This window comes from Globicephala melas, chromosome 7 (assembly GCF_963455315.2).
Source record: "Globicephala melas chromosome 7, mGloMel1.2, whole genome shotgun sequence".
NCBI classification, from domain to species: Eukaryota; Metazoa; Chordata; class Mammalia; order Artiodactyla; family Delphinidae; genus Globicephala; species Globicephala melas.
Genome location: NC_083320.1, coordinates 6,889,419 through 6,902,112, shown reverse-complemented (window position 1 = coordinate 6,902,112; position 12,694 = coordinate 6,889,419). Strand labels below are relative to the sequence as shown.

The 12,694-nt window shown below is 50.8% G+C and overlaps 1 protein-coding gene across 3 annotated transcripts in view; it reads left to right on the top strand.

Moving 5' to 3' along the window:
* Positions 1-12,694, top strand: part of INPP5D (inositol polyphosphate-5-phosphatase D) — a 132,005-nt gene that overhangs the window by 104,552 nt on the left and 14,759 nt on the right. For all 3 annotated transcript variants that reach the window (XM_060301729.2, XM_030870671.2, XM_060301728.2), the window contains exons 18-21: positions 3,795-3,876; positions 8,216-8,305; positions 10,759-10,872; positions 12,211-12,293. In XM_060301729.2, coding sequence (XP_060157712.1) covers positions 3,795-3,876; positions 8,216-8,305; positions 10,759-10,872; positions 12,211-12,293 — 369 coding nt within the window. The remainder of the gene's footprint in view (positions 1-3,794; positions 3,877-8,215; positions 8,306-10,758; positions 10,873-12,210; positions 12,294-12,694) is intronic.

Below are 12,694 nucleotides of genomic sequence, written 5' to 3'. Positions count from 1 at the left end.
TCTGCTCATTTTTTGATTTGGTTGTTTGCTTTTTTGATATTAGACTGTATGAGCTGTTTGTATATTTTGTCTCTTTTTTAAGTCCTGTACTCAAATATATTTGCTAATCTGCCAAGTCAATCATCATTACACAAGCTTCTCTGCTGCAGGACTTATCAGAGCCTTTACAGGTTTATGAGCATGTGGTTCTCTATGGGAAAATTCGTGTGCCAAACTCAAGTGGTCATGAAATATCAATTAATATCTTATGAGCCCACTTGTGTTCCACTAAACAGTGTTTGCGGAAACTGTAATAAAGCATTCCTTCATTCTTGTTCAACAGATATTTATTGATGACTTATGATGGGCTGGGCGCTGTCCTAGGTCGTGGGACATCAAAGATGAGTCAGATGTCTGCCCTCAGAGAGTTTGTAGTAGGAAAGACAAGACAAGATAAATACGCAACTAACTAACCAGAGATAGAATATAATGCGGTGCCCAATGCTGTGAGGAGAGGTCACAGAGGGAAATGACCATCAGGGCAGGGAAGGATCAGGGAGGCTTCCTGAAGAGGGGCCACTTGTGGTGCCTGAGGGTGCTTGGATTTCGACAAGACAAGGGCTGAGGGGGCCTGATCCACTTCAGGTAGAAAGAATTGCCGGAGCAGATGCCAAGGCAGGAAATCCTGGCATCCATCCCCTTCTGGGGCCCAACCCAGGGGAGCCAGCCCCATGCCGGGTCCTGGGGGTTAGCGGTGCTGCAGTGATGAGCTTCCCTGGGGCCACTAGAGACCTGGGGAAATAGAGAGCATTCTGGGCATGACCTGGACTCAGGGGCACATGGGAGACTGGATGGAAGTGGGAGAGAAAGGCCGAGAGTTGGGGAGATGCCAGAAGAAAGCAGGAGTTAGAGGAAAAAAACACACAGACTGAGAGGAGGAGAGCAGACTCAGCACTGCTGCCGTGACAAGGCTGAGACCCGGGACAGGACACCTTGTGAGGTGCCCACTGGCTGCTGTGTGCCTGGGCTCGTCTGGTTTAAAGGCACCCTCAGGGCAAGTCCCTGGGGGTACATTTGGAGGCAGCGAAGGGATGGTCTGGTTGGATTTGAATATGAGGAGAAAGAAACTGGGGCCTGAGGTGGCAGAGAGGGGGGTCCTTGATGCCAGGCAAAGCGTCTTCACCTGTTTGATGGGCACCTGTTTCAGGAAGCCACTGCAAGTTCTGCTGAGGGGCTAGCACTGTCACAGTGATACACAGAGAAGACTGGTCTGCGTCAGTGTAAAGGATGAGGATGATGCAGGGGACCAATGAGGAGGCCAGTGTGGAGGCTCCAGCTGAGAAATAACTGGGCCCGAAGCGGGGGGTGGGGGGGGAGCCCATGAAAATGAAAGAAAAGGAGGAAAGCAGGATATGTTGATAGATCTGATTGACGTTGATAGAAACTGTGAAATCAGAAGGCAGGGCTGGCTCGGAGGGGAAAAATAGAGCTTGTTTTCAGATTTACTGTATAACACGACTGGAAAATCCCAGAGAAAACATCCAAAAGGCAGCTGAAAACACCAGACTGATGCCAGGGCTGAGTTGTAGATTTGGGAGTTGTGTGCACAGAGAAGATGGTCAGATCATGGGAGTAGGTGAGGTCACCAAGGAGTACACGGACGATGAAAATAGAAGAGCTGTGGACAGGTTTGTGGGTAGTCTCCATTGAGAGAGGAGAGGAAGAAGCAGAGACAACAAAGGAGACCGAAGAACCATGTGTGTAGGTGGTGGGAGGACCCAGCAGGCAGCTCGCAGCATCACAGAAGCCGGGGCTGAGAGACTTGCCAGGATCAGGGGTCACCAGCATGGAATGTGAGTCAAGGAGAACGTGTGTGGTCACTGGAACCTTGCACAAGCAGCTGGACTTGGGTTCAGGGGTTGGGTGGACACTGAAAGGACAGTTGACATCGAGCCTTGGAGGTGAAATCCAGACCGCAGGAGGGTAAGGGTGGCTCTTTACCAAGAGTGTGCAGGTGAATCACTGGTGAATCTTTTCAGAAATACAGGTGCCTGGACCCCCTCCCCAGAGGTTCTGATGCAGCAGGTCCAGGGGTGGGGCCCTGCTTTCTGGGTCTTTGTGAAGCTCCACCAGTAATTCACCGGAGCAGCCGATGCTGAGAACCGCAGTGTTAAGAAGTAACAGTTTGGCAGCATCTATGAAATTTAAACATGCACCTACCCTGTTCAGCAATTCCACTTCGTTGTATACCTGAGGGAAAGTAGTGCATTTGTTCCCCCAACGACAGATACAAGAGTGTTTATAGCAGCTTTGTTTATAATGTCCAAAAACTGGGAACAGCCCTATTTCCATCAACATTAGAATAGATCAATGTGGTGTATACGCACAATGGAATACAACTACTCAATAAAATGAAAGAACTTACACAAGCAGCAGGGTGAATAAGGTTGAAAGAAGCCAAGTGCAAAAGAATATATACTAAGTCCATTTATAAGTTCAAGAGTTGGCAAAGTTAATCCATGGAGACCTTGGCCCCAGCAGGGTTTACCTCTCAGAGGCAGTATTGACAAGGAAGGGGCCTGAGGGAACCCTTTGGGGTGATGGACGTTTTCTATATCTTGATCTGGGTAGTGGTGAAGTGGGCGTATACAAATGGAAAAGATCCTCGAGCCATACAGTACAGATCACTACACTTGACTATATGTAGGTTGTACCTCAAGTTAAAAAAGAGCAAATGGGCAGTCCAGAAGTAGAGGCAGTGGAAACAGAACATTCTTGAAAGAAAATTGGCAAAAAGAAGAAAAGAGAAAAGTAACTGAAGGCTCTTTTAGGATGAGAACTTTTATGTTTGTAGGCAGAGGAGAAAGAGCTAGAACTTAAGTGGAAAATGATAGTCCTTAAGGAGGGTTGCTATCATTGCCAGTTTGCCTCGTCTGTCACACCCAGTGGACACTTGCTCACAGTGTAGCTTAGAGAGGGCTCATCATAGTACATGTTGTTTGAAAGATGAGATGGGTATGCGGAGGGGTGGATGGATATGTGGATGGGTAAGTGGATAGATGGATGGATGGATGGATGGGTGGGTGGATGGGTGGGTGGATGGATAGGTAGATGAGGGATGGATGTGTGAGTTGACGGGTAGGTAAGTGGATGGATGGATGTGTGAATGAGTGTGTGGATGGATGGTAAGTATATAGGTAGATGAATGGGTGTGGGGGGTAGCTGGAGTGTGTTATTAAAGTGAGTGGCTGGGTTGAATGTACAGGTAGAGGGGTTCATCTGAGTCAGAAAAAAACAGTAAGAGAATGTAAAAATACAAGAGATTCTGAAATAGTGAGGAGGGTAAGGAAGCACAGCCAGGTGAATCGATCTCATTCTAAAACAGGAGTCCAGGGCTTCCCTGGTGGTGCAGTGGTTGAGAGTCCGCCTGCCGATGCAGGGGACACGGGTTCGTGCCCTGGTCTGGGAAGATCCCACATGCCGCGGAGCGGCTGGGCCCGTGAGCCATGGCCGCTGAGCCTGCGCGTCCGGAGCCTGTGCTCCACAACGGGAGAGGCCACAACAGTGAGAGGCCCGCGTACCGCAAAAAAAACCAAAAAAAAAAACAGGAGTCCAGATGTCTGAAAGTGTGGGGCGTGGCCGTGGAGCCAGGACTTAAGGCAGGCAGAAAGGGTTTAAAGCCACCTCTGGGGAAATCCTACAAAAACCAGCAGCAGATGAATCCAGGATTACAGATGCAATGCCTCGACCTCTTCTTTTACGGTGTATCTTTTAAAGTAGCAGGCATTTTACAAAGCTTTGACTTTGACTTGCAGATGAAGTACAACTTGCCCTCCTGGTGTGACCGAGTCCTCTGGAAGTCTTACCCCCTGGTGCACGTGGTGTGTCAGTCCTACGGTGAGTGGCAAGTTGAGAGGTTTGACTGCCCTAAACTGAAGGACTCCAGTCTGTCCATCTGTAAAATGGGAGAACTCCCTGCATTCCCCAGTCAGGTGACCTTAAAAAGGTGATGCATCCTGTCCCATCTTGGGCTGCAACAGAATGAATATCTTCTGGTTTGGGAAACATTTGAATTATGGAGCACTTTTTAAAATAAATCTAGATTTATTTTTTTGAAAAGAGCCTGTTAGGTTTGAACCATATAAAAGTGGTGTTTTCATAGATCAGAAATCATTAACTATTGGCAATTCATATGGTTCAACCGAATGCATATCATGACTACACACAAGTGTTTGGGGGAGATTTAAAGATAAACTGGGGTAAATTGATGACAAAGACACAAGATGCAATATTAAAATAAATAATTATGGAAAAGTTATCCAGCCCCGTTTCACCCCCGCAGAGTGGAGGTTTTGCTGCTGCCCAGTGGCCACCTTCCTGGCTCCCACCCTCTGTGGGGACCCTCAAATCCCCACGTTCAATTCAGGTCCCATAAAGTTGAACTGGTTTCCTTTCCTTTCTTTTGTGCATGCCTTCTGCTGCTCAGAAGGGACCACAGCAGCTACGCTGGGCTAGTTTAAGGCACGCACCCTTCAGTCCCCTGGCCTCTGAGCTCTGTGCCCAGGAGGGACTCCACTCCCCTTTAGATGCGCAGAAGGGCAACCCACTCCCACAGCCAAGGAACTGTTCTGCTTCAAAACCTACAAAGGCCCACATCCCACCCTCTGCACTCAGCCTTCTCACTTGTATGTCCCCTCCTCATACCCCATCCACACCCACACTCTCCAGGCCTGTGACCCTTCCTGCCACCGGCCATCACCCCGGTCCTCTCTCAGCGCTGCCTCTGTCCCTCGTCCTGCAGCTCCAAGAGTCCTGCCAATTCTGCAGTCGAGTCTGCCTTCCAGCCACCCTGTGCAGAAATTCAGGAGAAAGTGGTGGCTTGTGGCATTACTGCTTTTTGAGCCTAAATCTGGTTTTCAAAACGACCCTATCATGGAGGTTTTTAGAAAGAAGGAGGGAGACTCGTCTGCAAGTGGCATTGAGGAGCTAGGAGGACACAGCTGCTCCCTGTCTGGGCTGTGCATTAGCGAGGGGGAGGAAAGCCAGGCCTCACCTGGGAGGCTGCAGTGACTTCCAGGAAGGGCCAGGTTTGAAACATGAAGGGAAAGTTTGAAGAGGTAAGGAATTTTGCTAACAGTATTTCATGGAATGCTGGAGGAGGGTCTCATAAGTTGTGAGTGGGCAGAAAATTGGGAAAGAAAAGGGGGTGAATGTCCAGAGCTCAGGAAATGGGGGTAAACTTTGAGCTTGAGTCTCATGGTGGTGACATCAATAGCATGTATCAGTTATCTATTGCTGCGTAACAACTACCTTAATATTTGCATATCATCCAGCAGGCTAGTTCAGGCTGCTGCTTCCTGGTACTGGGATTCCCAGCTGACAGTCCCGGATGTGGAAGTACTTTTTAGGTCTCTGCTTGCCACACATTTACCAATGTGCTGTTGGTTAAAGGAAGTCACCTGGCCAAGCCCAGACTCACTGTGGGAGGGTGGACCCACAGGGCGTGGTTATAGGGAGGCCACCTAGGTAGGAGTCCACCTCCCAGGTTTCAGGCACAGTTACTGTAGTGCTAATGCTATCACGGTCAATAAACATCTAAAGTATTTTTAAGAACATTTTTTAAAACTCTGCTTGTCCACCCTTTAACTTCTCCTCTTCTGTTGCCACCACAAACTTGTAGCCCCTCACTCAGCCTGACCCCTGCTCCTCCGTCATCTCCCGCTTCACACAGCACCGGATCCTCACTGACTTCTTCCTGCCAATGGCCAAGCATGCTTTAGACTGCTGCCCCTCCTACACGTTGCCTCCTCTTGGGGAAAGGGTGCCCTCCTCCTTGCCTGGATGAGCTTTTCACCTGGGCCCTTTGCTCCATGCTCTCTTTCTAGCCCAGTCCCAGCACCTCCACTGTCCCCAGTCCCAGCGACCCCACTGTCCCCAGTCCCAGCATCCCCACTGTCCCCAGTCCCAGGACCTCTACTGTCCCCAGTCCCAGCAACCCCACTGTCCCAGTCCCAGCAACCCCACTGTCCCCATTCCCAGCACCTGCACTGTCCCCAGTCCCAGCGACCCCACTATCCTCAGTCCCAGCATCCCCACTGTCCCCAGTCCCAGCACCTCCACTGTCCCCAGTCCCAGCACTTCCACTGTCCCCAGTCCCAGCGACCCCACTGTCCCCAGTCCCAGCGACCCCACTGTCCCCAGTCCCAGCATCCCCACTGTCCCCAGTCCAGCACCTCTACTGTCCCCAGTCCCAGCAACCCCACTGTCCCTAGTCCCAGCGCTTCCACTCTCCCCAGTCCCAGCAACCCCACTGTCCCCATTCCCAGCACCTCCACTGTCCCCAGTCCCAGCGACCCCACTATCCTCAGTCCCAGCATCCCCACTGTCCCCAGTCCCAGCACCTCCACTGTCCCAGTCCCAGCACTTCCACTGTCCCCAGTCCCAGCGACCCCACTGTCCCTAGTCCCAGCGCTTCCACTGTCCCCAGTCCCAGCAACCCCACTGTCCCCGTTCCTAGCACCTCCACTGTTCCCAGTCCCAGCGACCCCACTATCCTCAGTCCCAGCGTCCCCACTGTCCCCAGTCCCAGCACCTCCACTGTCCCCAGTCCCAGCATCCCCACTGTCCCCAGTCCCAGCACCTTCACTGTCCCCAGTCCCAGCACTTCCACTGTCCCCAGTCCCAGCATCCCCACTGTCCCCAGTCCCAGCACCTCCACTGTCCCCAGTCCCAGCAACCCTACTGTCCCCAGTCTCGGCATCCCCACTGTCCCCAGTCCCGGCACCTCCACTGTCCCCAGTCCCAGCAACCCCACTGTCCCCAGTCCCAGCACCTCCACTGTCCCCAGTCCCAGCAACCCCACTGTCCCCAGTCCAGCACCTCTACTGTCCCCAGTCCCAGCAACCCCACTGTCCCTAGTCCCAGCGCTTCCACTGTCCCCACTCCCAGCAACCCCACTGTCCCCATTCCCAGCACCTCCACTGTCCCCAGTCCCAGCGACCCCACTATCCTCAGTCCCAGCATCCCCACTGTCCCCAGTCCCAGCACCTCCACTGTCCCCAGTCCTAGCACTTCCACTGTCCCCAGTCCCAGCATCCCCACTGTCCCCAGTCCTAGCACTTCCACTGTCCCCAGTCCCAGCGACCCCACTATCCCCAGTCCCAGCACCTCCACTGTCCCCAGTCCCAGCATCCCCACTGTCCCCAGTCCCAGCATCCCACTGTCCCCAGTCCCAGCATCCCACTGTCTTTCTTCTTCTCATTCTCTTTCTCCATCCATCTCACTGTTGTTTTAAGTTGTCTTTTGACGGTTGTTTGCAAGCGAGCAATTATTTTTTCCTGTTTATTGGCCATCTATATTTCTCTTGTGAATTTTCTGCCCACATCCTTTGGTTGGTAGAGGAGTGGTATGTTTATTTTTTCTTTGCCGATTTGTAAAGGCTTTATTGGGAAGGACTTATATATGTTTATTGCCTTCTCGGTCTCCTGTGCTGTGTCTCCTTTGCCCACTGATGCTGGGTGTGTCCTGGAGTTTCATCCTCATCTCTTGTCATCCTTCATGTCTTCCCGGCGGGGCGAAAACGTCCTTGAGGCCTCTGCTTCCACCTAACATCATGACTCCAAATCTGAAGATAGATCTCCAGCCCTGAGTACCCAGCCAGACATTTCCACATGACATATCAAGAGCACATGGGACTCAGGATTCCTAGACCTCTGCTCTTTCTCTTAACCCCTCCAAACATGCTCTGCTGCCTTCCCTTCTCATCTAAGCGCGAAGCTCCTTAAAAACATCGTCTGCACTCAGCGTCTGCACTTTATCACCTTCTACTCTCTCCTGAAATGGCACCTTCAGTGGAAGGTGCCACTTCTCACTGATGGGCTCAGTGACCCTGAATCCCCATCCCACTCTGGGCTGTGAGTGCTTCATCAATACAACAAAATGCTGAGACCAGAAAAAGCTCCACAGTTCATACACGCAGTGATCTATGTATTTAAAAACTCACAAGTCTTTAGGAAAAACTACTACAGCCACAATTAGCCATGGAGGAGACAGGGTCCCACGCTTTCACTACTTTCAAGCGTGGTTATGGAAGGTCAATGGAGCAACAGGTACAAAACCATGACACTTCTGGAGGCTTCCATAAGTGCAAGTTGATTTCTGCCATGCGTTTGCCATCCTTGGCTTGACCAGAAGGATTTCTCCTTCCCTGCTCAGAAATTCCTTCCCTCCCCTGCAGGCAGCACCAGTGACATCATGACAAGTGACCACAGCCCTGTTTTTGCCACATTTGAGGCAGGAGTCACCTCCCAGTTTGTCTCCAAGAACGGTAAGCGGTGGGTGGTGTCCATCCCTCTGTTCTCCATGCTGACAGAAGGCCTGGGTGCTCATCTTCTGGTTGCAGCAATCAGTCGTCTGTGTTAGATAAAGGCTTATCCTTCCAGGCAAGTCCACAGTCCATCCATCGGGTCCCTTCACGTCCAAACCACATCATGATTTCAGTCCAGAGCATGTTCTTGCTGTCTTTGGCAAATATGCCAGCTTTTTTTAAGCTTCAGTGTTAATACAGTCTTTAAAGTTGGGGAAATGAGTGTTTTCCAAGGTTGTGGCACATGTGCCACCAAAGACAATTCCGGGTGGGACATGGATGAACATTTATTAGTAAGGCATTTATTTTAATATGTTTTAAATATGACTCTTCTGTGTAAGGCAAGAAACACTGGTTTTCCATTTAGTCTTATGATATACCTTTTTATTTAAATACGATTATTTAAGTTTTAAAAGCGAGTCTATTTAAAGAAAACGTTAAGTCAATCTTAGTGCATGTGCGTGGTGGGCGGTAAAAATTGTGAAGATAGGATGCGGGTGACTGAGTTTGGGGAAACATCAGAGTTAATAATACTCCATAGATTTGCAGGTAATTTTTCAAGCAATCCAGCTTGGCCCTGGTAGCCAGGCCAGCCTTGTCCCGGCAGGGGTCTGGGTGTTGTCTGTGGCACGTCCAGCCCTGGGTCTGGGTGACCGGGGAGCCATGTTGTCACCTCCTCTGCCCACCCCCCACTTCCGTGGTCAGCAGACATCATTTAGGAGGGCTGAGTGCAGGGCCCAATACAGGTTGGAAAAGCCTGTATTCCTCTGTGTCCTTGGTGCCCTGAGGGGTGTAGGTGAGGCTGGAACCCTGTCTTCTGGGACACTCTTGCCCACAGGCTGTTGGGTCTAACATCCATGGCCCCAGCAGTGTGACCTCCACTCTCAATACAAGCCTTGACCCACCATCCTGCCTCTTTCCTAGCTCGGGTCACCGTGCCTTTCCAGAACCTTCCACCTCTTCTCCAATCCCCACCCATCTCTCCTGTCTCTGAGTTCCTACAGCGTTGGTGGGGCAGCCTATGCATCACAGCCTTGATGAGGACCCTCATCACATCCCCAGAGTGAGCCTTGCCCTCCCTCCACTGGGACTCGGCACACAGCAGATGCTCACAAACACCGATTGCCGGGATTGAGCGTTGGTTGAACGTCTACCCAAGCAGAGCCTGGCCTTGGTGCTGGGGAGTTAAAAAAAGAAAGGAAGCCTAAGTGAAATAAGCCAGACAGAAAAACAAGTACAAGATACATATATAGTATCACTTATACGTGGAATCTTTTTTTAAAAAAAAAAAAAAAAAGCCAGCTTCATTCAGAGAGTACAGTGATGGTTGCCAGGAGCTGGTGGGGTTGCGGGGAGGAGATGTAAGTCAAAGGGTACAAATTTCCAGTTATAATATGAGTAATTTCCAGGGATCTAAAATTCAGCTTGGTGTGACCATAGGTAATGATACGGCATTGTACACTTAAAATCTGCTGAGTAGATCCTAAGCGTTCTTACCACACAGTTAATTATATGAGGTGACGGATGTGTTAGTTATCTTGATCTTGATAATCATTTCGGAGTGTATATGTATATCAAGTCATCGCGTTGTACACTTTAAGTATACACAATTATATTTGTCAGTTTGTCTTCAATAAAGGGAAGAAGAAAAAGAAAGGAAAGCAGGAAGGATGGGAGGGATAGAGGAAGGGAATGTGTGTCCCTGCTCTCTGGTGGCTCAGAATTTATATGGAGGGACAGAACACTGTTCAAAGCCAGCCTAAGGACACTTGCAAAAGCATCATCTAAATGAAGAGCATACCTGCAAGTTACCTGGGTACAGGTAAACAGAAGGAGCTCAGAGTAAGCAGCAGGGGTAACTTTGCCCGAGGAAGGGGAACAGGCATCCCTCACTACGTGAACTTAGAAATGAGACAGATTATATGGGAACATACGTATATGTATAACTGATTCACTTTGTTATAAAGCAGAAACTAACACACCATTGTAAAGCAATTATACTCCAATAAAGATGTAAAAAAAATAAATAAAAATGGGCAAAAAAAAAAAAAAAGAAATGAGACAGATTTGGGTGTCAGGCGCCTGAGCAGTCAGTACACAAGCTCTCTTTGCAAGAACCCATGGGGAGGCTGAGGCATTGAGGGCACTGCCCAAGGCCATACAACTTTAGTGGCAAAGCTGAGCGTAGAACTCTTCCCGCTCTGCTCTGCACCAGCTTTGATTCGTCAGAGAGGCTGTTACCATCATCGGGGATGCTTGGTGTGGGTGGTGGGATTTCAGGAGAAACCTCTCCTTCCACTTAGACTCTCAACTTCCCTGGACCCTAGGAAGGAGCTCGGTGTCCGGGGGCTGGTTTGAAACACTCCATCTCCAGACACGTTGTGGAACCGAATCTCTGTTCTCACCTGTTCCAGGCCCCGGGACTGTCGACAGCCAAGGGCAGATTGAGTTTCTCAGGTGCTACGCCACACTGAAGACCAAATCCCAGACCAAATTCTACCTGGAGTTCCACTCGAGCTGCTTGGAGAGTACGTGCTTGCTGAAATGCCTCTTAGGGGGACAGGCACGGCTCTTCCACAAAAGCCTTGTCATTGATGGTGCCTTTCTCCGCTCTCTGGGAAAGACTACGGATCAGCCTCAAAGCGGGCCGGGGGGGGGGGGTGTCACAGAGTGGGGCTGCAGGTGCAGGTGGACGGTACAAGGAGACACCCAGTTACTACAGGGGCCCCCAGTATCCCGCGATACTGCTGCTCCAGCCCCAGGGACGGGTCAGTCACTGGTGCACAGACCCCTCGGCCCCTTGTAGACAGCTGGGCAGCTGGACCCTCTCCTTGCCCCTCCGGGCAGAGTTTAGCCCACTCGAGGGTCCTCCAAGCCGGGGCTCCAACTCAACCAGAGGGTCTTGCGCAAAGGTCCAGAGCTTGTGGAAGCCAGTGCTGGGGCCAGAGCGGCTGCTGGTAATCGCTTGTTCTTGCCCCGGGGTCCTCTGCTCTTTGCTACATCACAGGCATCTTTCTCAGGTGGTCTGAGCATCCAAAAGCAAACTAGAGATGGACGGCCGCCCAACAGCCAGCAGCAGTTCACACAAACTGTTTAGGAAACACCCTTTCTAGGTGACATTTCTAGGCATATTGTCTAAAGCTGTCCCACGGTGAGGGCACCTGTGTGGTTTCTAGCTCTCCTTGCTGAGATGGTCGGGGGCTGGGGGGCGGGGGGAGAGGCTGGCAAACCAACACCACAGAAGGAGGCATTTTGTGACGGGATGACAGATGCTTCCAGAAATTGGGAACAGGACCACCTGTGCCACCAGCTGCAGTGTTGCCCCGCCCTCATTCCTCCTCAGACCCAGCCTGGGCTGGTGACAGATCCGCCTTCTCCAGGAAGTCTCCAGGTCCCAGTTCACCCAGCAAGGGCAGAGCACTTCCAAAAATGATGAGGATTTTTGTGCGTGTGTTTTTAATAAAATATCAAGGCATTTGCATACATTTCTATGGAAACAGCATATTAGGAAGCTTAAATTAGCATTTCAAAAGGCTGCTATCTTGAGTGGGAGGAACCATCATGTTTCCTAATCTCCTTGCCTGTGATGTGATGATTTCTTTGTTGCCTGGTTTGTTGCAAAGTGAAGCCAAAAAGGAGGGGAACCTCTGAGTCTCCTAAAAATAATTAGACCCTGTTGGCAAATGACCATCCCGTGCACCAAAACAAAATCCCCAACAAGCCTGACTCCTAGACGGTGCTGCGGCCCCTGCAGATACAAGAGGAAGGAGGGTCTCTTCACTGGTCCTGGTGGGACAACCCAAGGAGTCTTCTCTGCCCGGTTCTTGTGCTGTTTTCTGAAAGCCAGCCTTCTTATCCTCGGACAGGTTTCGTCAAGAGTCAGGAAGGAGAAAATGAAGAAGGAAGTGAAGGGGAGTTGGTAGTGAAGTTTGGCGAGACCCTTCCAAAGGTAATTCAAGCACAGGGAGGATTTTACGTTCGTCAGCCAGCGTTGCTGGCCAGTGGCGGAGCTCTGGCCAGGCCTGACCAGAGGGGGTGGGAATCCCACGGGCCAAATGCAGGAGAGGCTGCCTCTCTTTCAAGGCAGCTTATGACGCCCTTCCCAGCAGTGGTTAAACATGGGCCTGAGCCTAGTGGCCCCAATATTCCTAAATGAATTTCGATTCCCCTGATGGATGGTGGACGGGATCTGGAGGGTGCCTCATCTGACCAGGTGACTTTACAGAGAAAGGACCGGAAGCAGATCCCAGAGAGGCTTGTTCATGGTCACGCGGCTGCAGTGATGTTCTGGAACTTTCTGAATGGAGATAGAGTCCATCCTGTCAGTCAGCATGCACCCAGAGGCCTGCA